This window comes from Phyllopteryx taeniolatus, chromosome 2, assembly GCF_024500385.1.
Source record: "Phyllopteryx taeniolatus isolate TA_2022b chromosome 2, UOR_Ptae_1.2, whole genome shotgun sequence".
NCBI lineage: Eukaryota > Metazoa > Chordata > Actinopteri > Syngnathiformes > Syngnathidae > Phyllopteryx > Phyllopteryx taeniolatus.
Window position 1 is genome coordinate 365,837 of NC_084503.1, and position 26,715 is coordinate 392,551.

Consider the following 26,715-nt stretch of genomic DNA (forward strand, 5'->3'; position numbering starts at 1 on the left):
GTCATCAAAAACTGTCCCACATTTTTGGATTGAAAATGTTAGAATAGCTCGCGCGTTGTTCAGTCAATCGACCCTATTTGTTGGTTTATTCAACAAATTCCAAAACACACAACACTTGAATGTTACAAGATATGCAATTTTCGGGAAAAACAATCCAAAGTAAAATGCATTCGGAATGTTGCGAGACGTTCTTCTTTGTCAACGATGACAACCGTTGAACTGCTTAATTCTTCTTCACGTGCGTGTCGACTTTTCAAGCTCATCGGCAAAGTGGACTCTTCTTGTTTGTTGAACATTCGCTTTTTGTCTTGTATTGCAAAAGAGAGCCGAGGCCACAGGTAAGTTGAAATTGGATTGGCTTTCAGCATGTGCTCTCTGAGCCCAAGGGGGCGTGGCCCTCGTCTTTCTTCTCCATTTTGGACAGGCCCGCCTGCTCCCCGGGCAGCGCAAATGAAGCGAGAGCTGAAATGAGATCTCCCGCCTGTATTTCTTCTCCGGCTGCTCGAATATGAACGGAACGACGAGTAGTTTGCTCCTGCAGGAATGTCAGCCCCCATCATCATCATCATCATCATCATCATCACATCACATCCTTCTCCTTGCGTTCCAACCGTCTTTTCCCGACGAATACAGATAAAGCCTCAGCATCCCGAGGCGGCTCCGAGACGGACGGCTCAGTCGACAAATATGAGCTGGATGGAGCAGGAATGCGCCTGGCGCCCCGTCTGCCCTTTCTTAAACAAGGGGCTGGGGAGGTGAGAGGTCATAAGCGAGGGAATGTAGCGAAACTAACGAGGGGCCGTCATCACTGTCTTGGAGGCTACGTTGGAGGCTGCGCCGCTTCTGCCGGAATTTACGGCGGCCGGGAGCCGAAGGAAGTCTGGACAAGGTCAAGGTTTTGCTTGCGAAAGCTTTATTGCGTGACAATAGGATTGCTTGAACACGAATAAAATAGAAGACATTTGCAAATCTAGAATATAGCAAATCAAATCATATGACCACAGTCTGCAAAGGAATAATGACAAATACAATGCCCATATACCGTATATTAATTTCTGTACAAAAATAGTTCTATGAGTATCGAAATGGAACTTCTGGATCATATTAAATAGATGAATTCATATATACATAGACAGTATTTCAAACTCTCGATTGCACGTGTTTCGGTACAAATAGCAACTTCAAGTATATTTCCATCCATCGTGGACTGGCACACAACTCCCACAATTCTTTTCCTCGATACAGCGGCCAAAAGTTGCTGCGGGCGGGCTGTCCCCTGTTGTGGCACCGCGACGCACGTCATCTTCTGCTGATGGTTCGCTCGAGTCCAAGTGGAAAAGTGCTCACGGCTTTTTATCCTTGCAGCCTAATTAGCGCTTATCTATCAAAGCAGAGGAGGAACGGCGAGCGCTCGCTCTTTGGCACCGGAGGACGTGCGCTCGCTTTGCTTCGGGAAGAGTCGACAGTCTTTGGGGCCCACCCTGCCGAGCGGAGAGCGAGCGGCACCTGCGCTGGCTCCGCGCCGTTCTATCCAGTGTTTGCAGTCGTTCGCTCGCTCGCTCGGCTCGGCTCGGCTCTTTAAGAAAACTCAGTGCGGCCAGATTTTGCTCTGACTTGGTCCCCGGACCTGGAGGAGACTTGGTAAATCTGAGAGGCGTTCGGAGAATTTGAGAACGGAGCGGAGAGCACCCGGACGCCGAGACTCCCTCGGCTTGGCTTGTTCTTGCTTCTCGCAAAGTCCCGTTCATGTCTGCCTGAGCAGAGCCTCCAGCTTGTGGACCTGGGAGTCAGCGGTGCTCCGCACGGGCCTGAGCAGCTCGCCTTGCTCCAGCCTCAGCGCGAGTCTACGGGCCGGCAGGGCGCGGCGTCTGCGGCCGTATCCGTGCGGGCTGAGCTTGGAGGTGGGGGCGTTGCAGGTCTTCAGCTTGCTGTTGAGAATGTGCAGGCGGTGCGCCAGGTCGTGCACTGAGCAGGTGCCCAGAGAGCAGCCCTGTCTTCGTGGCTGATTGGCGGAATTTTTGGACCTCTTGGTTCGCACGCCGGTCTCGCTGCTGGAGGAGAAAGAGGAACAGGTTGATTCCAGATGCTAATTTCGGCGACAAAGGCGTTGAGATAGCAAAGGAGCTCGAAGGTACATACCCGGGACGTGGCAGCGAGGTATCCCCGACGACCTCTCGCCCGACGAGGCGCTCGGAGTTGGCGGTGTCGCTGTCCGGATCCCGTCTGAGTCTGCTCCCGAGCCTGTGTATGCTGAGCCTGAGCGAGGAAGGGCGAAACTCCCGTCAGTCTCGAGGCAAAGCATTCTCGCCAACCAACCCCAGCTTTTATTAGCGCGTGCGAAAGACTCGCACGGACTCACCTCTTTTTTAACTCGGGATTCACTTCGAGTTCCGCACAGTGTGCCGCTGTGGCCACCAGGCAGCAATAGAGGAAGGCCTGCCAGATGACTTTCATTTTCCCTCCTGCGCAAGCCAGAAAACATCCCGTTAGTCCTTTGCAACATCACGCGCACGTCGTTACAATTGAACTCGTCCGACGCTCGACTGCGCCGACCGCGTATGTGTGTCAATCCCTGTAGTACAGTACATCTGTCGACGAGCAACGCTTACTCAAGAGTCCAAAAGCCAAGTTATTTGCACTTATCATTCATTGATTGGAGAAGTTAAGCTGGGGTCACATTTCCCTCAGTTAAGTAAACCTACAACCGTGCTTTGGGCCCCTTGCCAATCTTGTGAAGGACACTGTCCCTACCAAAATAGAGTTGGCGCAATAACAATTCCACGACAGCTAGAAAAATGCAATTTCCCTTGTGGATCAAATGCTCTGTCATGAATTGCCACTGGGAGGTTTTCTTTTCTTAGATGTGCTACACCTTGAAAGAGCTGAAGCGCGCGCACACATTAAGAGCTGAAGCGCTTATATAACCGGTCCTTGCCTCCATACACTTGTGCCCTGACCTCCGGAAAGAAAGGCAAGCAAAAGAAAAGAGAGGATAAAGCCATCGGCGATCAGACGAAGCTCCTCGTCAAGCGCAAACTAGAAGGACGGGAACATACCTGCGAATTCTCTCTGGGATGACAAAGCTCTTGGTTTTCCCGCTCAGATAGACCGACGAGTATTCCACAGGTTTGGGGAATATTGCCACTGGTGCTGTGGAAGGCAGCTGTGTCACTCTGCTAATAGCGACACAGCAGACTGGGAGCCTTTATACAGGAGGTGGGAGGGGCTCATTGACTGACTCTCATCCCCTTCTCCTCCCAGCGGCCCAGAAAGAAAGAAAGAAAGAAAGAAAGGAAGGATATTTTGTCATGACAAAATAATACATGAATAAATACATCCGAGTCACTTGACAACTTTGGCTCACTTTTTTTCATGCAGCCTTGTCACATTTGAACTGTAAGGTTGATTTGATACACTCCCGTAATTGCGCATGTCAAATGTATGGAATGTTTCCATTTTCTCCTTTTCAGGCCACTCCTAGACACTGTGAAGTTCCATGTCAGCTTGATGAATTGGAACGTTTCTACGAGAGGAGCATTGCTCAAGTCAATAAATACCGTCAATATGCCCGACTGTAAATCCAATACACACACATTGTGCAAGGTCAATAACTCGCCTCACGCTTTGATTTATTTTACGGAGCTGACTGTAGTGAGGTGGAATTTTACAATTACCTAAGAATAAATCCAAAGTAAAAAAAAAAAAAAAAAAAAAAAAGAACAAAAACTCAACTTGAACAATATTGGTCCGGACATGTTTTGAATCATTTGGCTGATTTGTTGGTTTTATGAAAGACTTGGCAAATCATTTAGCGTTTCCCCTTAGGAATGCATCAACAAGAATCCCTCAGTGGATAGAAGAGAAATAGTAAATAAAAGTTATGTTGCAAAAAAACAAACAAAAAAAAAACCAAATGGACTTCACACCTAATATATATATATATATATATATAAAAAAATAACACACACACACACACACACACACACAATCAGTGAAATGCTGCAGATTGCTGTCAGTTTTAACATTCCCAGATGTCCGGTGAACTATAAATAATTTTTATCGAGCGCAGCGGAGTAATGCTCTCAGTTTGGATTTTCCTTTCTGTTTGCAATCAAAGGGGAAATGTGTTGCGACATGTTTTCTTAATTTGATGCAACCCTTACACTTGACATTCCATCAGTATCCCAGAATTCTATAAATAGATAAGAGGAATAAATCGTATTGATTTGAGTTAGCTGACTGCTAGCGATCCAGTGCTTTATATGTAGAGCTGGGTTTTTAAAGTCAAGAAAAGGACCAAAAAACGGCCAAACAGGTGTCGCAAACCAGTAATGACAGCATTTACAGGAAGACAACAATTGGAATTGCGAAATGACGACGACGACAGCTTTCCTCGCGGCTCCTTATAAAGAAACCCTTTGGCAACCGTAGGATGAGTGACACACTTGGTCCCATCTTTTCCCGCCAGTTGGCAGGAAGCCTGCGTAATTACCCCCGCGTATGTCAGGTGACGGAGCGCTCGGAGCCGAAGGGCACACTTTCATTGCATTAGGTGTCATCTGGAGCCATTTGAGTGTCGTTTTTGGTAACTGATGAACAGTACATGTGGATTTCCCCACATTTTGACTCAGGTTTAAAAAGCTTTCTGCATGCTTCATTGTTTTTGGGTGGCTTCAGAAAGCTCGATTACTGACTAAGCACATACTTTTGAAAAACAGGACAACTGGCGTCCATTGTGCTTTGCTTATATCCACTGATATAATCATTATCAACTCATGTTACAAACGATGTAACGCTCACATTCCCACAAATAGGCATGTCCGCTTAATTAGTGGTCTGCGCGCTACTAGTACTACAAGTTAACCAACTAGTGCTTCACAAGTCATGCGCAGAGGCCAACTAGTGCGCTAGTGAGTACCAAAAGCGCACTCGTACATGGACCTTAACCTACACATCAAATAAATGCTTCAACAGCTTCACGATATCCACTCTAAGGTCCATGTACTGTACTAGTATGCACGAGTAAGACAATTCAACACACTTGTAAAATGACGACGGTGCACTAGTAGAACGACCATCTTACTAGCCATGTTATTTCCACTACTGTATGACATTTCTGCACACTAGTAAGACAACTCTAGCATACTAGTAGGGCAGCTACATGTTACTAATGAGGCAAAAGTATTCGTTGGCATTTCGGTGCTACTAGTAGGGTCCAGGAATATTTGAGTGCTTGATACATGCCTACTAGTTGGGGCTAGTAGTACCGTATTAATTGGTTAAAAGGTTTAATTGCATTCTTGTAGGTAAAGAGTGGCACTAGCAGTGGACAAAAAGTTGACTAATAAGCTGCCGTCGCACTAGTAGTATGCAGTTTTCTTAGCAGCGAGAACAAAGAGCGCACTAGTATGTGTACTTGAAGCTGGATATTAAGGATATGGAATAAATGCTCATACACCTTCTTCGTTGATTATATCAGGTGTATGATGTATTATTGTGAGAGCGTGGTCACGCGTGCACCGTATTGGAAGAGTTAACAATGTAGGACATTGGTCACCAAGGACCACAGACCTGTGCCCAGTGGTGGGACGTTGACATTTCCTAGGAATGTTGTCGAAGTGATCATTTGACAATGGAAACACTTGCAGAGATTCATAGAAATAACGAATAATAAAATAATAGTGTTCCCGACCTTGTTAAATCATTGTTGCTAATGATTGTGAGAAATCATGAACATAATCAGTAGATGAAAGTCATTTAGGAATAACAACATACACTTTTGAAAAAAAATAAGTACCTCGCAGGTTTTTTTTAATGTTTTTTTTTTTTTTTTTTTAAATGATAGCGCAGAGTATTTGTATTTGCAAAACGCGGGGGGTGGGGGGCCACGCCCATGGATGGCTCCAATGCGCCATGTGGTCCGCGCAGGCGCACTGACGGCCCCTCTGTCAAAAATGGCTGTCCTTTGGAAGCAGGAAAAATGCTGAATTGTGTTGGCACAGCTCGGGAAAAGCGGCAGACATGGCTAGATTGGCGGACTACTTCGTTGTCGTGGGATACGACCAGGAAAAAGCCGGTAAGTGTGTAAGCTGAGCTCATTGTGGGATGTTGTTGATGCTACTTAGCTCGGGGACTCGCTTCATGTTAGCCGCGATGCTAAGAGCCGAGAGTGGGGGCACACTCGCTTTGTCCTCACGAACCAGCTCAGTGCCGAGGAGGCACCAGTGTCTTACAGAGAAATGGCACACTTTGGTTGATGTATTGATTTGTCGCGGTTGTTACCCAGTGGGATCCAAAATGAGTCACATCCTGTCCGCGGTGGCTGTCAGTCAAGCAAAGGAGCTTGCACTCCCTCACTCCCTCCCTCCTTACTTGCACAGCAGTTGCGTTCAGCGGCTGCACAAACGCAACAGTTTGTCATAAAAAGCTCCGTGGACACGTGTGACTTGAGCAGTCGCATGTTTGATGAAGTATTGGCTGCTTGCTTTCGCCCCGCCCACTCTGCTTTGGTCTATTTCTACTCTGCAGAAAAGCGCACTTTTCTGAATTGTTGTCATGTGTGTTTGCTTTTGCGGAAGGGAGCTGCACCACTTGTTTCTTTCTTTTCCACGATAGCTGCAACGTGCAGCTGTGAATAAAGGCATTCAGTCCTCTCCGATGTTGATCTGCGCTAGGACAGGAAGTTTCCCCTGCTTCCACTTGTTCCTTTTTACTTGACGTCAGAGAAAAGATATTCGCCCACTTTAAAAAGCCAACTACAGCGGTGCGTCTAAGGACAGCCACAATATGTTCCATGAAGCGGGTTGTTAATTACAATTTTCATTTCAATCCAGTCTATTCCGTACAGGAAATCGTACAAGGAAAAAGGTTAGCGAAGAAGAAGTGCGACACCGAGAGGACCGAGGAGAGGCGAAAGGAATACATTGAGATGCGGCACAGGGCAAAGGTAGAGGTGGCAAAGGCCAAACAAGAGGCATATGACGACATGTATGGCAGGTTGGACACTCAAGAAGGAGAAAAGGATCTCAGACAGAGGGATAGAGATGGGAAGGATGTGCAGCAGGTTAGGGTGATTAAGGATAGAGATGGAAATATGTTGACTGGTGCCAGCAGTGCGCTAGATGGATGGAAAGAATACTTCGAGGAGAGAAATGATGAATGAGGAAAATGAGAGAGAATGGAGAGTACAAGAGGCAAGTGTGCTGGACCAGGAAGTGGCAATGATTAGTAAGGGGGAAGTTAGAAAGGCATTAAAGAGGATGAAAAATGGAAAGGCTGTTGGTCCTGATGACATTCCTGTGGAGGTATGGAAGCATCTAGGAGAGGTGGCTGGGGAGTTTTGGACCAGCTTGTTCAATAGAATTCTAGTGCGTGAGAAGATGCCTGAGGAATGGAGGAAAAGTGTGCTGGTGCCCATTTGTAAGAACGAGGGTGATGTGCAGAGCTGTGGGAACTACAGACGAATAAAGTGGATGAGCCACACAATGAAGTTATGGGAAAGAGTAGTGGAGGCTAGACTCAGGACAGAAGTGAGTATTTGCGAGCAACAGTATGGTTTCATGCCTACAAAGAGTACCACAGATGCATTATTTGCCTTGAGGATGTTGATGGAAAAGTACAGAGAAGGTCAGAAGGAGCTACATTGTTTCTTCGTGGATCTTGGGAAAGCCTATGACAGAGTACCCAGAGAGGAACTGCGGTACTGCATGCGGAAGTCTGGAGTGGCAGAGAAGTATGTTAGAATAATCCAGCGGTGAGGTGTGCTGAAGGTGTGACAGACGAATTTAAGGTGGAGGTGGGACTGCATAAGGGATCAGCCCTGAGCCCCTTCCTGTTTGCAGTGGTGATGGATGGGCTGACAGATGAGGTTAGACTGGAATCCCCGTGGACCGGGATGTTTGCAGATGACTTTGTGATCTGCAGTGAAAGCAGGGAGCAGGTGGAGGAACAGTTAGAAAGATGGAGGCATGCACTGGAAAGCAGAGGAATGAAGATTAGCCGAAGTAAGACAGAATATTTGTGCATGAATGAGAGGGCTGGTGGGGGAAGAGTGAGGCTACAGGGAGAAGAGATAGCGAGGGTGGAGGACTTGAAATACTTGGGGTCAACCGTCCAGAGCAATGGTGAGTGTGGTCAGGAAGTGAAGAAACGGGTCCAAGCAGGTTGGAACGGGTGGAGGAAGGCGTCAGGTGTGTTATGTGACAGAAGAGTCTCTGCTAGGATGAAGGGCAAAGTTTAGAAAACAGTGGTGAGGCCAGCCAGGATGGACGGATTAGAGACAGGGGCACTGAAGAGACAACAGGAAGCAGAGCTGGAGGTGGCGGAAAGGAATCCATTACATATTAATATTATATAGTTTATAGCTCAAATGCGGATGGAACAAGATGTCCATCCATCCATCCACTTTCCTCCGCTTATCTGAGGTCGGGTTGCAGGCTCAGCAGGGAAGCCCAGACTTCCCTCTCTCCACCCACTTCCTCCAGCTCTTCGGAGGGGATACCGAGGCGTTCCCAGGCCAGCCGAGAGACGTTGTCTCTCCGGCGTGTCCTAGGTCATCCCCAGGGTCTCCTCCCGGTGGGACGTGCCTGGAACAGCTCACCAGGGAGGCGTCCGGGAGGCATCCTAATCAGATGCCCAAGCCACCTCATCTGGCTTCTCTCAATGCGGAGGAGCAGCGGCTCTACTCTAAGCCCCTCCCGGATGACTGAGCTTCTACCCCTATCGCTAAGGGACACCCTGCGGAGGAAACTAATTTCGGCCGCTTGTATCCGGGATCTTGTTCTTTCGGTCACGTGACCATTGGTGAGGGTAGGAACGTAGATTGACCAGTAAATCGTTCTTCACCACAACGGACTATTACTACTGCTCTTTTTCATTCCTCAACTCTTCAAAGTATTCTTTCCATCTATCAAGCACACTCCTGGCACCAGTCAACACATTTCCATCGCTATCCTTAACCACCCTAACCTGCTGCACATCCTTCCCATCTCTATCCCTCTGTCTGACCAACCTGGGGAAATATTTTTCTCCTTCTTGAGTGTCCAAGCTGGCATACATGTCATCATATGCCTCTTGTTTGGCCTTTGCCACCTCTATCTTTGCCCTACTTCGCATCTCCATGTATTCCTTTCTCCTCTCCTCGATCCTCCCTTTGTCACACTTCTTCTTAGCTAACCTCTTTCCTCGTATGATTTCCTGTACTTTGAGGTTCCACCACCATGTCTCCTTTTCCTACCAGAAGATATACCAAGTACTCGCCTGCTTGTCTCTCTGATTGCCTTGGCAGTAGCGGTCCAGTCTTCTGGAAGCTCCTCCTGTCCACCGAGAACCTGGTTCACAAGCCGCACAACACTTACTTTCTCAGCTTCCACCACGTGGTTCTCTGCTCTTCCTTTGTCTTCTTAATCTTCCTCCCCACCACCAGAGTCATTTTACAAACCACCATCCTATGCTGTCTTGCCACACTCTCCCCTACCACGACCTTACAGTCAGTAACCTCCTTCAGATGACATCGTCTGCACAAGCTGTAATCCACCTGCATGCTTCTAGCTGTGCTCTTGTAGGTCACCCTATGTTCTTGCCTTTTTCTGTCAGAAAGGGTTCACTACAGCCACTTCTATCTTTTTTGCAAAGTCTACAACCATCTGTCGTTCCAAGTTCCTTTCCTGGATGCCAAACTTACCCATCACTTCTTCATCACCCCCATTTCCTTCACCAACACGTCTGTTACAATCTGCACCAATCACGACTCTCTCTTTGTCTGGGATGCTCAGAACGACTTTGTCTGGGTCCTTCCAGAATTTCTCTTTCACCTCTAGGTCACATCCTACCTGTGGGGCATAGCCGTTAATCACATTATACATAACACCCTCAATTTCAAGTTTCAGCTTCAGGGATGGAGGGGGCCATCATTTTTCATTAGTGCAACCTGGGGGGCACAGCAGCCTTCCTAAAAAAAAAAAGAAAATAAGAACTAATAAGAAAATAAGAACAATATGAACCAATGTAAATCACAATATCATAATGTATTGTAATGCCTGATATGCATGTATAAAAGATTCATTCTTCAGAAACAATGGGTTTGAAACGAACCAAAAAAAAATCTCCCCCCCCCCCCCAGTGCAAAGGGTTCTCTTACACAAAAATTACCATTCAAAGTACATTCAATGCAAGAACTCATTGTGTTCCTTTTTCTATCCACAAAAAACCTACAAAATGTTAATATCGTGTTATGTTTGTCTTGCATGCCATTTAACATTTCCAAATGTTAAAGGGGTTGAATCGCTCACCTGTATATATATGATACCGTGCGATATAGGGCAGGAAAGTTCAGTCTGCTTTGTTGAAGGAAAAACCATCTGTCACAACAGCCGCTTGTCCACCGTACGCGTTTGCAACAGTATTAAATGCGTTGAATATGTCCATGTTTTTGGAGGACACACATTCGTGTAGCTTCTCATGCACTTCAGTTGAACTGTCAACAGTTCTTGTAACAAAAGAAAGAGAGAGAAAATTGCTGCTGTTTGTGTACTTTTGAGATGAGTGTTGTTGTAGTGGTGGCTTATGTTGACATCTTTCATGGCTGATAGCATCTCTTAGCAAACCAGACGGGTTTACCCTTAAATTCGGCGAACACATAATCTACTTCCTATTTGACCTGAAGGACACCATTTTCTTAACCTCATTGGCACTTTTTGCCAATTAGTCCTCTCTCCTTCTCTCATGGGGAAGAGCCGGTGCAAGCGCGGTTAGTGATTCATCTAGTGGTGAATAGAGTCATTATACCTTAAAATTGATCAGACACGTTTCAGGAGAGGTTTTTATAATTTTCAAAAATGAATCGAGGGCCACTCCAAGGGTGGGTGTACGTTTAAACTGTCCCTGGCAGCTGCGGCAGCCCTGATCTGGTATCCCCTGGTCTCAATTGGTGGATTTCTTAAGTAATATGTTGTAATCACGGTTAAATAAGTTCTCCTGCGAGCAAATTAGCCCCATATGTGCTGACCAACAGAAGACCGTTCCGATGTGCAATCGTGAAGAAGTTAATAAATGCCTCACATGAATTTCAGTTAGCTGTTGCTGAGTCCATGATGGGCTTTATTGTCTGAAAGCATCATGAAATGGATCTTTGTTACAAAATCTCAAAGAGGGTTTGTTTTGCGCTGCTGGCTCACTTGGCACACCCACAAACAAGTTCTCTGGTTTAAAAAAAAATGCATTTGACCTTTAACCATTTTTTTGTCTGACTCCTGTTTAGGGACACTTATGTAATGATATTAGGATGATATGTGGGCAAGTCATTCATTCGCTCATTCTCATCACAGAGAGCTGGTCCTTGGCCCAGCAGAATTTCCATTCTCTTGGTGCATACACGGGTCCTCTGATATCAAACATGTAGCCTATGCTAGGTCAATGAAGGCCTTCAATTACAATTTGCTGTTATTGTCTGTCTCATGTAATTAATCCAGGGCATCTCACTTTAAAACCTTGATTTTTTTTTCCCCTCTTCTTTTTGTTAATTCCAACTCACACTGAATGAAATAATTGGCTACAATCAGTCAGCTTTTAGTCAAAGCTAACAATTGATTGCTAAGTTGCATGTAATAACTAAACAATGTGCCCATTTTATACAATTAATGCAAGATTCTATTTGCAAGAACATTAAGGCTTGATAATTTAGAATTGTGTTTCTGACTACATTATAAATCTAATTTAACAGCTGGAGATTGAATTTGGATTTCTTGTTGTGAATGCCATCTCTTGACGTGTTCCCATGTGTAATGTGTACAAATACGTTCTTTTATTCCAATAATCTGTTTGGTTTTATAGGCAGAATGACAAAGAAATGTTGAAATAATGGCTTGGCAGGACTTGAAGCACTATCCACATATGTACTATGAATATGTTACTTTTGTATTGTCTTTTTATTTCCACATCTCAATGTCTTTTTGCATTTCTCTATTGGCAGCAATTTCCTGTTCTCAATGTATTATGGGGGGAAAAAAAAGTTATGAATTGAGTGCATTTTGGTTTTGCGCCTTACTTTGATTGTTTTCTTTTCGCATTCATGTTCCCATTCAGCTTCTTGTCTTATTCCGACTGGGTAGTGATCCTGACCATACTCGAGGAGTTCTTTCTTTTGAGTCGTGAAGTTTAAACTGACAGTGAGGGAAATTCCGCTGACAACTATTACCGCAGCACTGCACAGGTCTGTTGATAAGATCGAACATAATCCGACTGTCATGAACGGAACAGAGGATAGGACCCAAAAATGCACGACTCCAAAACAAATGGACAGTTTCAAAAAGAGAGGATACTGTTGCCTTTTTTGGATTGGCCGCCTGTGTACCGACCTCTGCCCGTATATTAAACCAAAAACGTGAGGCAAAAAGGCGAGGTCGATAATGGGAACAGGGTCTAGTCTTACTGTGAGTCTGTGACGTGGAAACAAGGAACGCTGGAACGCGACGACAAGGTACAACGAACTGGCGACCAGAAAGAAGGAGACACGAGGTTAAATGCAAGGTGTAATTAGGGGGAACGAGGCACAGGTGGGGAAGATGCTCTCAGGAGCAGGTGTGTACGAGACAGGAGGGAAACAACAACCGGAACACACACCCATGACACAGACCTTTTGGTTTTTTTCCTTTTGACTATGCAAACTAAACTCAAATTCATGGCAGGGAACATTTCAGTACAACTACTTGGTCAAATATGACATTTATTAGACCCTACTGAAGATAACCGGTCTAGAAATTGGATGGATGGACATTTATTAGGTTTGCACTAAAGTCAAACATAAGGACTGATTGCATCACTTGAGAATATGTTGATCGAGTTTTTTATCACAATCAGATTTGATGTTTTGGATACTGGCTTGAATAAACCCAAACGTATAATCAAATGTAATCAGTGTCTATGGAATCCACAAAGGTTCCAAGGAACATAATATATCATAAAGTAATTAATTACAAATAAAGTAAGATTCGTTTGCCATGAACAATGATGGAAATGATGCCAGTGGTAAACCCAGCCGTAAGGTAGATATGACATTTATTCGCCGATGCCTTTTACACAGAACTGAGCGAAGCAGACTTTTGATATACTGTAGCCGTATCAGAGCCTATGTGAGAAGCAGGACGGGAAATGCGGGACAGGAGTGTGATGACACTCACTTCTCCCGTCGTGTTGTGGTCAAAGAATTGTCGCTGTCCCGCTTGTCAGATGCTGCTTCGAATGATGTCACACATTTGAATTATTGGGTTGTGGGATGCTGTGACGCTGTTCAAATAGATTCCATCCATCCATTTTCTGTCGCGCTTCTCCTCACGCGGGTCGCGGGCGTGCCGGAGCCCGTCCCAGCTGTCATCGGGCAGGAGGCGGGGTACACCCTCAACTGGTTGCCAGCCAATCGCAGGGCACATACAAACAAACAACCATTCGCACTCACAGTCATGCCGACGGGGCAATTTAGAGTCTCCAATGCATGCATGTTTTTGGGATGTGGGAGGAAAGCGGAGTGCCCGGAGAAAAGCCACGCAGGCACGGGGAGAACATGCAAACTCCACACAGGCGGGGCCGGGGATTGAACCCGGGTCCTCAGAACTGTGAGGCTGACGCTCTAACCAGTCGCCCACCGTACCGCCTTCAAATAGATTTTATTTATTTATTTATTTTGAGACTTCATCCCTGCATCTTGCAAAGCGGATGTTGAAATGAGTATGTTTCTTCACGGTCTAGATTCTATGATTCTTTCTGATGGTGTTCTTATTATATCAGCGAGTTCGTATTAGAGAGCACAGCTTGTTTGAATACAAGAGAGTAGCCTCACGGAATGTGAGGAATTCTGGCATTTATTTTCATCCTTGCTTGAAAATTAATTCCGGGCATACGATTTCATTTAGAAGAGCTTTTAAATCCAAAATACACGTAACTGTCATGCAGACTGCTGTTTTATGAGCGATACGACTATTCCCGCACATACAACGGGTAATATCATCCTTCAACTTGTGTATTTAATGCACATGACTCAAAATCCTGAAATGAGTGTAAAATATTTTTTGTCTTTTGTCTTGCATACTTTAAAGAGTGTGCAAAACAATATGTTTTTGCGATACTTTTGATATCAAACACACTTTGAGTGTACTGTACTGCACAAATAAACTGTTCCAAAACCTTTAGAGGGGAGCCAAACTAACCTTATGAAATGGGTAGGCTTTACACGATCAGGATTTTGGGGCCAATCACCGATCAGCGAGTTTAAAAAAAAAACAAAAAACAAAAAAAAAAAAAACGATAACCGATCACCGATCCGATCACAAGATGTAGGAATGTGTCTATTTAAATGACCTGTTCATTTACTGTATATACTTGTGTATTTAATTGCTAAAAAAATAGATTTCCAATAAATAATGTTTGTTCATCTATTTATGCCAGTGAGGCATAGTGACAGACAGAACGCATGAATGGTCTTCTATTAGATGGCAGGAAGTACATACAGTAATTAATGTATCAAGTTTTTGTGATATTTTTGTTTGTTGGTGTGCCGTGAGATTTTTCAATTGTAAAATATGTTCCTTGGCAGCGGCACGGTGGCCGACTGGTTAGAGCGTCAGCCTCACAGTTCTGAGGACCCGGGTTCAATCCCCGGCCCTGCCTGTGTGGAGTTTGCATGTTCTCCCCGTGCCTGCGTGGGTTTTCTCCGGGCACTCCGGTTTCCTCCCACATCCCAAAAAACATGCATGAATTGGAGACTCTAAATTGCCCGTAGGCATGACTGTGAGTGCGAATGGTTGTTTGTTCCTATGTGCCCTGCGATTAGCTGGCAACCAGTTCAGGGTGTACCCCGCCTCCTGCCCGATGACAGCTGGGATAGGCTCCAGCACGCCCGCGACCCTAGTGAGGAGAAGCGGCTCAGAAAATGGATGGATGGATGTTCCTTGGCTCCATGAAGGTTGGAGATCACTGCTCTCGTCAGATCGTGGATTCTAATCAGTCAGGTCAAACGAACATTACATGACAGAAATAATGGCCGCTAACTTACTGTAATTAAATTACTTTATTTTGAAATTAAATTACACCTCACCCGGGAGAGGTCCGGGAGGCATCCGAATAAGATGTCCCAGCCACCTCATCTGGCTCCTCTCGATGTGGAGGAGCAGCGGCTCTACTCTTGAGATCCTCCCGGATGACCGAACTTCTCACCCCATCTCTAAGGGAGAGCCTGGACACCCTGCGGAAGAAACTCATTTCGGGATCTCGTTCTTTCGGTCACGACCCACAGCTCGTGACCGTAGGTGAGGGTAGAAACGTAGATCGACCGGTAAATCGAGAGCCTCGCCTTTCGGATCTCATCCCCGACCCGGAGAGGGCAGGCCACCCTTTTCCGACTGAGGACCACGGTCTCAGATTTGGAGGTGCTGATTCTCATACCAGCCGCTGCACACTCAGCTGCGAACTGCTCCAGTGAGAGTTGGAGGTCATGGCTTGATGAAGCCAACAAAACCACATCATCTCTGCAAAAAGCAGAGATGCAATACTGAGGCCACCAAACCGGACCCCCTCTACGCCTCGGTTGCGCCTAGAAATTCTGTCCATCAAAGTTATGAACAGAATCGGTGACAAAGGGCAGCCTTGGCGGAGTCCAACCCTCACTGGAAACGAGTCCGACTTACTGCCGGATATGCGGACCAAACTCTGACTCCGGTCGTACAGGGACATTACATTTGGGCCTGCCACATCGGACCGGCATCTTCCCCCACCATCGGAGCCAACTCACCGCCGGGTGGTGATCAGTTGACAGCTCCGCCCCTCTCTTCACCCGATTGTCCAAGACATGCGGCCGCAAGTCCGATGACACGACCGCAAAGTCGATCATCGAACTGCGACGTCTGGTGTCCTGGTGCCAAGTGCACGTGTGGGTACCCTTATGCTTGAACATGGTGTTCGTTATGGACAATCCGTGATGAGCACAGAAGGCCAATAACAGAACACCGCTCGAGTTCTGATCGGGGGGGCCGTTCCTCCCAATCACGCCCTTCCAGGTCTCACTGTCATTGCCCACGTGAGCATTGAAGTCCCCAGCACCCCCTCCAAGGACTCCGAAAAGGTTGGATACTCTGAACTGCTGTTTGGTACATAGGCACAAGCAACAGTCAGGACCCGTCCCCCCACCCGAAGGCGGAGGGAGGCTACCCTGTCGTCCACCGAGGTGAACCCCAACGTTCAGGCGCCGAGCCGGGGAGCAATGAGTATACCCACACCTGCTCGGCGCCTCTCACTGTGGGCAACTCCAGAGTGGAAGAGAGTCCAACCCCTCTTGAGAGGACTGGTTCCAGAGCCCAAGCTGTGCGTGGAGGCTACGCCTCGGTTGCGCCTATAACCTTTCGACCTCACACACCAGCTCGGGCTCCTTCCCTGCCAGAGAGGTGACATTTCACGTCCCTAGAGCCAGCTTCTGTAGCCGGGGATCGGATCGCCAAGGTCCCCGCCTTCGGCCACCGCCCAGCTCGCACTGCACCCGACCCCTATGGCCCCTCCCAGAGGTGGTGAGCCCATGGGAAGTAGCCCACGTTACTCTTTCGGGCTGTGCCCGGCCAGGCCCCATGGGTGCAGGCCCAGGCGCTCGCCGTCGAGCCCCACCTCCACGCCTAGCTCCAGAGGGGGGCCCCGGTGACCCGCGTCCGGACAAGGGAAACCTGTGTCCATTTCTTGTCGTCATCATAAGGGGTCTTTGAGCCGTGTTTTGTCTGGTCCCTCACCTAGGACCTGTTTGCCATGGGTGACCCTGCCAGGGGCATAAAGCCCCAGACAACTTAGCTCCTAGGATCATTGGGACACACAAACCCCTCCACCACGATAAGGTGACGGCTCAAGTAATTAAATTACTTTATTTTTAATTGAATGACTTCACCCACACCGTAACTTTAGAGCATGATTCGATAGAACAACGGCATGTTTACATCCAACCGTTCGTGCTACCGCTCGCTTGCTAGGCTACATATCGTTTTTGTTGCCTGCCTGCGAGCCATATCGTATTAAAAGTATGTGAACATACCTCAAGCAAGCCTTAAACCAACGTCGTCTCCTGTCCTGAGCACCGGTGACCACCAACACATGTTTTCCCCCGTTTTTGTCCTCATAATATAGTCGGCGCGATCCACTCTTGTCGTCGCAACGGTAACGAGTGTATCCGGTCGCATTTGAGTTGACAAGATAAAGCCCATTGATCGTAAAAAATTGGGATGCGGTGGTATTGGAATAGTCTGACATAGTTCAATCTTGAAAGAGCAAATTTGTCTTGTAGTCTGATCCGGGTATTACGTGTTGTCTGTCTCAGACGTGTTGTCTGTTCCACACCGCCGACATGTTTTTTTGTTTTTTTTTAAATAACTTTATTGGCCGTCAGATATTTACAGGACTACGCCAAAAGACACGTGACAAGGCTAAAAATAAACATTCGTCGGATTGGCGATTAAAGCCGATCAGCATAAAATGCTCATTATCGGCCGATACCGATAAGGCCGATAAAATCGGTGTAAAGTCTAGAAATGGGTTAATTGGTGAAAAAGGGGAGTACAAAAACAAACTCATGTTGACATGTTGCGTAATAAACCAAACCAAAACCCATTTGTGTGGTAGAGTATTGTTGTGTTGTTGCAGGTAATAGGACATCTTTACAAGTCCTTTGTATGTTACTAATGATGCACTTTGTGTGCAAGCAACAGGGGGGCCTCTTATTGATTCAAGTTTAACAGCAGTTCTTTCTGATGACTAAAATGTGTGGAGTTTAGTGGAAATAAATTCCATTTGTGGTCTAGATCAGGCAAGTGCCAAAATGTTGTCCATAAACAAACCGTGTCATTCCTCTTAATTGTACAGAGACAGAGTTTAATTTGGCACAGATTAACCTGCAGCCAAGACTGAGCTGACAGTTTTTCCACTTTGGTTTGTGCGATACGTATTTGTCCGTCTGACCTATGGTGGTGTGTAATTTTAACGCAACTTTGTAAAGTTTGCCAAAGAGGAAGCCACTTAGTTTTGAGGCAGTGCCATTTAGCCTCAGAATAATGGAGTGCAATCAGGGAAACTATCTGAACAATGGGGAAGTTTGGCAATTTTTCAAGACTGGAAAGTTTGGTTTTCGCCACAGTTTCTCATAATTTCTTTAAAAAACTTCGTTATTTGTATTGATTTTCTTTGTACAATGAATGATGTGTTAAAAAGCAGAAGCCAGGACAATGACAACATCCATCATTCACAATACTCATCAACAGACTTTTCATTTTCAATACACACTTATTATATCGATATTCATTTATAAAATGCTGGAATAGATCTTACATTTCACATTTATCCAAATGATCATACACACTATACAACAACAGACATTTCGTTTATACCATACATATTACATTATGCACCTAATTATTATGCATATAAGATTTACTGTAACTTAAACGGGTGAATTTAAGCTTTCCTGAGGAAGTTTTTGCATCTCGCTGGCATCGGGCAGAAACCTTGCATCTCTAAAACCACCGCTTTCCATGAAACAAACAAACAACAACAACAAAAAGCAAAACATTTTCATCCATTAACATTGCAGTGTCAAAGAGAGCAAGCCATTTTCAACACTTTAGACTCGTCGGTAATTTCCAAAATAAATAAATAGACCCACATCGCGATGACCACTAGCATAGATTTGTGAACTAGGAGGTTTGGACAGAATGAAGGAGATTTCCACCCGACAGTGATGATAAGTTGATCGTTTTGATTTTTGGCAATGGAAGTCTCGTGATAAATGAAGATGGCTCAAGTTCCATTTCCGTCCATATATATACATACATGCATATTTTAATAATACAATATATATATATATATATATATACAAAATATGCTTTAAAGAACTACTTTGACCATATAGGAATACATCACAAAAATGTTATATGCCTCATAACATAGTTGAATTATAAGATGTGGAATGAAGATTGTGAATGGTGATAATGAATTGCACTTGCGCGAAGCCGCCTCTGGGGCTGCTTTGGCCGCCACCTCTTGCTGAGGGTACCCAGATGTGTGCACATTGCAGAGAAACCTAGTCACTATATTAGGTAAAACAAAAACACTTTTCAAAATTATTTCTCTGTAGTAGAGATGAAACGGTAAGCGGTGTGGCAAATCGATGGACGGATGTGAAAATAGAATATTAATTGACCTGGCATATTTCAGTTTTAAAGATTTAGTTGTGAATCATCAGGTTGTCATGTGTATTGGGAAAACATTTAGTTTGTTGCTTCAGCGTCATATGATGTACCAAGTATATATTGTCAGGCTAATGAGAATTATTTATTTGAGAGTTTGATATTATGTTGCGCTCTTTAAGACGCTTAATTTTAATCTGCAGGTTCAGGAGAGGGATGCGGGAAGATCATTCAGCGCTTCCCCAAGAAGGACTGGGAGGGGACAGCTTTCCCTCAGGGAGTGGAGATGGTGAGTGATAACATTTTTATAAACAAATGGATTTTTTTTGGAGGGGGGTGAACGTATTGTCTGAACAATGGAATTTCTTTTGGTGTATTACCACCACATACAGGACTCAGATGAACACACACCACCACTATAAATTTCACAACCGCGCTCTTATCTTAATAGGCTATATCATTGGTCTGTGTTGACTTGAGTACTCTTGTTTTGAGCTGATTATTTCAATTTCAGTTATTTCCCATGGGAACATGTGTTTCAAAATGCAAACAATTTGAAGATCGACCAGTTCATGGAATGGATTGTTTGTCCTTGGAGTTTTCACTGGATTTGAAAATTCCAGAGAAGCACGTTCTAGAATTTAGACTTCAAGCAAACCACTATATTCATCTCTGTTAAATGTAAATAGGAAATTAAGCAAGGCTATTTAGAATTTTGCATTGCTTTTCCAACCATTTTCATTGAGTCGTTTATACAGTGGTGAGACCAAGTCACTCCGCCGAATTCACATGGAATGGAAGATGGAATTTCCTGCCCCATTCATCATGAACTGTTTACTCTAAAACTCTGCCTGTGCTTACTAATTAGGGAGCTTTTCTCATTTTTTGCATAATTGACCCTCTTGATCTCAAGCTTTTCTTAGTTGCTTCTTCCATCTCTGGAAGGCCACTGGGGGTCTGTGACAGGAGGTCTATTTTCCGTATTGCAAGGACATTCCAATGGAAGAACACATATTTGCTTAGCTGAGTGAACCGAATTCTATCAATCTACCTTGGAGGAATATCGGTAAATTGTATCTTTCTGCAAAGTTGCCATTTATCAACAACACCCAGAAACGCAGCTGGCTTCTCTGGGCCTGAGCTCATCTAAGATGGACTGATGCAAAGTGGAAATTGTGGGTGTCGTGTCCTCCGGGCCAAAGAGGAAAAGAACCATCCGGACTGTTATGGACGCAAAGTTCAAAAGCCAGCATCTGTGATGGTATCAATGCTGAAAGGTACATACAGGTTTTGGATAAACATATGCTGCCATCCAAGCAACATCGTTTTCATGGATGCCCCTGCTTATTTCAGCAAGACAATGCCAAACCACATTCTGCATGTGTTACAACAGCATGGCTTTGTAGTAAAAGAGTGCGGGTACTTGGCTGGCCTGCCTGCAGTCCACACCTGTCTCCCATTGAAAATGTGTTGCGCATTATGAAGCGTAAAATACGACAACGGAGACCCCTGGCTGTTGAACAGCTGAAGCTGTACATCGAGCGAAAATGGGAAAGAATTCCAGCTACAAAGCTTCAACAATTAGTGTCCTCAGTTCCCCAAACGTTTGGGAAAGGTGATGTAACACAGTGGCAAACATGAGCCTGTCCCAGCTTTTTTGAAACGTGTTGCAGCCATAAAATTCCAAGTTCATGATTATTTACTAAAAACAATAAAGTTTATCAGTTTGAACATTAAATATCTGGTTTTTGTAGTGTATTCAATGAAATATAGGTCGAACATGATTTGCAAATCATTGTATTCTGTTTTTATTTATGTTTAACACAAGGTCCCAACTTCATTGGAATTGGGGTTGTAGATAGCCGTTTATGTTTTGTGCTTAGCTGGCCTTTAAGCAGCATTTTTGCTCATTAGATCAGCAGGTGTCGTATTTGTTGTACTGGTCTTTTGTATTTTCGCGTTGAGGTGCTGCGGGCCGTGGCCCTGGTTGTGGTCCCAGCGGAACCGCGAAGCACACATAACATCGGCGACAAGAGTTGATCCGCAAGTACATCTTGTATTAATTAGGAAACCTGTCTACAGTTGTCTTAGTTCACGGATGTTACTGTTAAATGTATTAAGCGACGGAGCGATGTTAGGGATTATGTCACAACCAATGTTCCCTCTAAGATGCGCGCCTGTGCAATCGCGCACTGCTAGCACGTACTCACCGCACAAGAAAATCTATGCTGCGCAAAAAAAATACAATTCAGGACTCCTGTGGTTAAAGCATTTTCATTTCAAATGGGCCAAATCAATTATATTAAAAGTTAACCAATGAAAATTGTTGCTGTAATATTGGTTCTTTAAATAAGCCATGCAATTTGCTATGATCCAAGGTTTTGAACAGGTGTCATACTGGTGTGTGGCCACAGCGGGCACATCTGATGTTACTCACAGTGGTCCTCAGTGCGCTCAAGGAGCTTGTGTGTCTGCCCAGACACATGAAAAATTAGAGGGAACATTGGTCACAACACAGAATGAACCAACTTCAAATTCAGATATAGCCAATAAAAACAGACAAACAACAGTACTTCATATTTTCCCTGAGGATGCATTTGGGATTAGCCTTTGAAGTTGGTAATGGTGAAAAATGAAATGAAACAGACAATGATTTTAGTCAGATCCCCCCAGAGCCTCCCTACAGTGTTTTTTTTGTGTCACCTTTTTCATGCCTTTGATGTTTGCATCCATCCATCCATCCATCCATTTTCTACCGCTTATCCGGGTCGGGTCGCAGGGGCAGTAGCTTTAGCAGGGACACCCATACTTCCCTCTCTCCAGCCACTTCATCCAGCTCTTCCGGGGGGATCCCGAGGCGTTCCCGGGCCAGCCGAAGGACGTAGTCTCTCCGGCGTGTCCTGGGTCGTCCCCGGGGTCTACTCCCGGTGGGACGTGCCCGGAACACCTCACCGGGGAGGCGTCCGGGTGGCGTCCAAATCAGTTGCCCCAGCCACCTCATCTGGCTCCTCTCGATGTGAAGGAGCAGCGGCTCTACTCTGAGATCCTCCCGGATGACCGAGCTTCTCACCCTATCTCTAAGGGAGAGCCCGGACACCCTGCGGAGGAAACTCATTTCGGCCGCTTGTATCCGGGATCTCGTTCTTTCGGTCACGACCCGCAGCTCGTGACCATAGGTGAGGGTAGGAATGTAGATCGACCGGTAAATTGAGAGCTTCGCCTTTCGGCTTAGCTCTTTCTTTACCACAACAGACCGATACAAAGTCCGCATCACTGCAGACGCTGCGCCGATCAGACTGTCGATCTCCCTTTCCATTCTTCCCTCACTCGTGAACAAGACCCCAAGAAGGAGAACTAGCCAATGAACGGGTGTAGAGACAGGAGGCGTGACCGAAGAGATGTCAATCATTTGCTCACGTCCACCTCGTGGGCGTCTGCAGCAGCCTTGCACAAACGGAGACTGTAGTTTCTTGGCCAGATTATTTAACTGCGGTAAGCAACAAAAGTTAAAAAGGAAGGAATTGGACCCCTTTCAACTTCAAATCAAGAGTAAACATCTATAGCGGTGGGTGGTGTCCTATACGCAGTGGCTGCATGGGCTTGGAAAAATACTGTCTACGTCACGTCACCATTTTCACCAAATCGTCGGTCGGGTAAGTTGATCACCTCTTTTATATTTTTAATTGATTGTACATTCCAAAAAAATACAACATCATACCAGCAACATTTTGTGCAACGTCGGCGACCGCGGCGCAATCTGAATGAGGTGGCCGCAGGTCCCTTCCTCGTTCTTCCAGCGTGTCGTCGCGCTTGCCGGGCTGACCGAAGAGCACTTTGAGTCGGCCAGGCGATCGCTGTTTTCCTGGTTCTTTTTTGTTGAGTGAGCTGCAGGCGTTTATTTGTGCAGATATCGTGAGGTGGCGTGGGCGGGGAGTCTGAGTCTAATTCGATGAGTCTGGATTCGAATCATGCTATCATTTTGAAACCTTGCAGATCCTACTTTCAAAATAAACACTGGAAAAAAAACAGACTACTTAAGAAGATGCATTTTTGCCAAATCTTTCTATTCGTTTGGCCCTACAAAAAAATGAACAGCTACATTTCCTTTTCCAGGAAATTGCAAAAAGGGTAAATGACGAGGGTAATAAGTCGAGATAAGACACCTTCCCATTTTTTCCCAAGAAAAAAATAAACCTCTAAAGATTTTCCAAGATATGTATTTTACGTTGCTCAGCAACCTCTTGACCATTAGTCCCAAAAAATTGCTTCCTGTCTAAATCCGTCTTCAGCGACAGTGTAGCTTGTCAGAGTGGTGGTGCTTTCCCACTTCCACTGCAGATCAGGATGCTACAGTTGTATTGACTGGCACGTATGTGCACTACAGTGGGGCAGAAAAGTATTTAATCAGCCACCAATTGTGCAAGGTCTCCCACTTCAAAAGATGAGAGAGGCCTGTAATTTTCATCGTAGGTGTGCCTCACCGGTAAGAGACAAAATGAGGGGGGGAAAAAACCAAAACAGAAAATCACGTCTGATTTTTAAAGAATTTATTAGCAAATTATGGTGGGAAATATCTATTTGGTCACCTACAAACAAGCAAGATTTCTGGCTCTCACAGGCCTGTACCTTCTTCTATAAGAGGCTCCTCTGTCCTCCACTCATTACCTGTATTAATGGCACCTCTTTGAACTCGTTATCAGTATACAAGACACCTGTCCACAACCTCAGTCAACACTCCAAACTCCCCTATGGCCAAAACCAAAGAGCTGGCAAAGGACACCAGAAACAAAATTGTAGACCTGTACCAGGCTGGGAAGACTGAATCTGCAATAGGTAAGCAGCTTGGTGTGAAGAAATCAACTGTGGAAGCAATTATTAGAGACTGGAAGACATACAAGACCATTGATAATAGGGGGGACCTAGTGAATGACCTGCAGAGAACTGGGACCCAAAGTAACAATGGCTACCATCATTAACACACTATGCCGCCAGGGACTCAAATCCTGCAGTGGCAGACGTGTCCCTCTGCTTAAGCCAGTACATGTCCAGGCCCGTCTGAAGTTTGCTAGAGAGCATTTGAATGATCCAGTAGAGGATTGGGAAAATGTCATATGGTCAGATGAAACCAAAACAGAACTTTTTGGTAAAAACTCAACTTGTCTTGTTTGGAGGAGAAAGAATGCTGAGTTGGATCTAAAGAACACCATACCTACTGTGAAGCATGGGGGTGGAAACATCATGCTTTGGGGCTGTTTTTCTGCAAAGGGACCAGGATGACTGATCCGTGTAAAGGAAAGAATGAATGGGGCCAACAAAGGGTATATAACAAAGTATTGAGATGAACTTTTGTTACAGGAACAAATACTTATTTTCCATCATAATTTGCTAATACATTTTTCAATCAGACAATGTGGTTTTCTGGATTTATTCCCCCCCCCAGGTATACCTAGGATGAAAATTGCAGGCCTCTCATCTTTTTAAGTGGGAGAACTTGCTCAATTGGTGGCTGACAAAAATATTTGTGATTGTGATGCGTAAAATGACTTGACATTTAGAGTGCCTAATGATTGCTTTGAAGAGTGACTAAAAAGCTGCTCAATGACAGTATAGCCCAACCATGCAGTTTGGGGGGACCTAAAGAGAAATGCAAGCCACAACACAGTGGAGGTATACATGCTGCCTGAAGCATTTCAATCTTGGATGATTTTATGAACACTTTTGGTTGGTCTGGAAGCTCTGTGATTGTTAACAGAACCGTGTTTTTTTTCCTACCGCCGACTCTTGTCTGTGGCTCTGTTGCTCACCCCCCACCCTGTCTGATGCGCCAAGTGTTTTGAGTTTGGGGAATGTCAGCGATCGCGACCTGAAATATTGGGTTCAAGAGCTAAGTGATGTAGAGAAGAACACCAGGTGTTGAGGCCAACTAGTTGCATAATGTGGGTCAGTCATCTAGGCCAAGAGAGCAGTCATCTCACTAGATGAGCCCAATTGTAGCCATACGCTGTTTTGCCTGAATAGAGGCTTCAATCGCTGATATAAAAGATGAGCCTCAATTATTATAACTGCGGTTGAATTGCCGCCTCTGTGTAAATGTGGTCAAAGAGATACTACGGCCCTTGTTTATGCTGTGGGATTTAGAAGGCAATTGAGGTCAAGTGAGGCGGCTATTTCAACACAAATACACGAGTTGTGAGTGGGTGAGGTGAGGTGAGGAGCGTCCGGGGTCTTCCAATCTAAGCCAGAAAGCATGTTGAGGTCTGCTTGTGAGTTAATCCTTGGCGACTGACCGAGTTTAATGTTCTATAGAGACCAGCATATCAAACTCTAAAATCGAAAAAAATGACAGTATTATGTATGCAAATATTTGGTTTGTACTGATACCTCTTTTTTTTTTTTTTTTTTTAACATTTGAGTACTCGCCAATATTGAGTACTGATAGATGATGCCATTATGTCTCACAATTGAGATGAAAATGTTTTATTTGAATCGAATATTGTTCAAAAACACAAATGTCTTGAACAGCATGGCATAAGTTTCGCTCAAATACGGTGGTGCCTTGAGATGAGTTTCATTCGTTGCATGATCATGCTCAAAATAACTCCAAATATTTGTAACTCGAATTATCTTTCCCCATTGAAATGAATAGAAATGGTTTTCATCCATTCTAGCCCCCCAAAAAAACGGATTTTTGTTTTTCATAAGGAATCGTTGTACTCTGTAATATTGTACTTTATAAAAACATAGAGTAATGACATAATTAAATAGAGTAAAGTATGATAATTTAATGCTGCATCCAATTATGTATGCTGCTCCTACTGGTGTGCCCGCCTCAGTTCCCTGTATTATACAATCATACAGACACAAAGAAAGAATAGACTTCTTCTTCACCTCTACTACTGCTCAGTGTTTGCTGTAATATTCATCATTTTTTTGTAGAGGATAAAGAACATGTTGTTATCTGTCTCCTTGTGTTGTTGAACCATTTGTGTTCAAATACCTCTTCGTTAAAGGACTGTAAAATCGCGACTATCCATGCTAACCATTTTTATATCAATGGCATTTTCCACTTCTGTTAGCATTAAGCTAGCGGGCCGATCGAAAGCCAATGTAGCTTGCTTGTTGCCCGACGTGTAATTCTCTTTGTTTTATGTTCGTTTGACAGGAGAGTTCAACTGGGAGTGGCATTAAACCGTTTAAAACCAATCATTTGATGAAATGTTCACTATTTGCCAAACTGCTACTTATTGTGAAGTGAGTTGAAATGAGTTTACTGCCACCACAAAACGCTTTTATCGCAGGTTTGCGCTTGAAGTCAAACGAAAGCAACTCAAAACAAAAAATAGTCTTATTGACGCCTTGTATCAACAAAAACTTGTACTTTGGGTTACTCTTATCTCAAGGCGCCGCTGTACAACACTCGTTAGAGTAACAACTTGTCATTACCGACATTTTAACATCCATCTGTATATTTCTACAACAATCTTGCCACAAATTTCACTTAAATGTAGCCCGTAAC

At 44.9% G+C, this 26,715-nt stretch overlaps 2 protein-coding genes across 5 annotated transcripts in view; one reads left to right on the top strand and one right to left on the bottom strand.

Annotated features, from left to right (window-relative positions):
* Window positions 1–890: 890 nt before the first annotated feature.
* Window positions 891–3,214, bottom strand: adma (adrenomedullin a). Its single transcript, XM_061750554.1, has 4 exons — window positions 3,057–3,214; window positions 2,360–2,462; window positions 2,140–2,256; window positions 891–2,051 (listed from the first exon to the last, which is right to left on the bottom strand). Exons 2-4 carry the CDS (start codon window positions 2,452–2,454, stop codon window positions 1,745–1,747), a joined length of 519 nt encoding a protein of 172 aa, XP_061606538.1. The 5' UTR covers window positions 2,455–2,462; window positions 3,057–3,214; the 3' UTR covers window positions 891–1,744.
* A 2,704-nt stretch (window positions 3,215–5,918) lies between these two features.
* sbf2 (SET binding factor 2) overlaps window positions 5,919–26,715 on the top strand; it is a 104,256-nt gene continuing 83,459 nt past the window's right edge. For all 4 annotated transcript variants that reach the window (XM_061750329.1, XM_061750338.1, XM_061750348.1 and 1 more), the window contains exons 1-2: window positions 5,919–6,076; window positions 19,403–19,488. In XM_061750329.1, coding sequence (XP_061606313.1) covers window positions 6,022–6,076; window positions 19,403–19,488 — 141 coding nt within the window. In that variant the 5' untranslated portion in view covers window positions 5,919–6,021. The remainder of the gene's footprint in view (window positions 6,077–19,402; window positions 19,489–26,715) is intronic.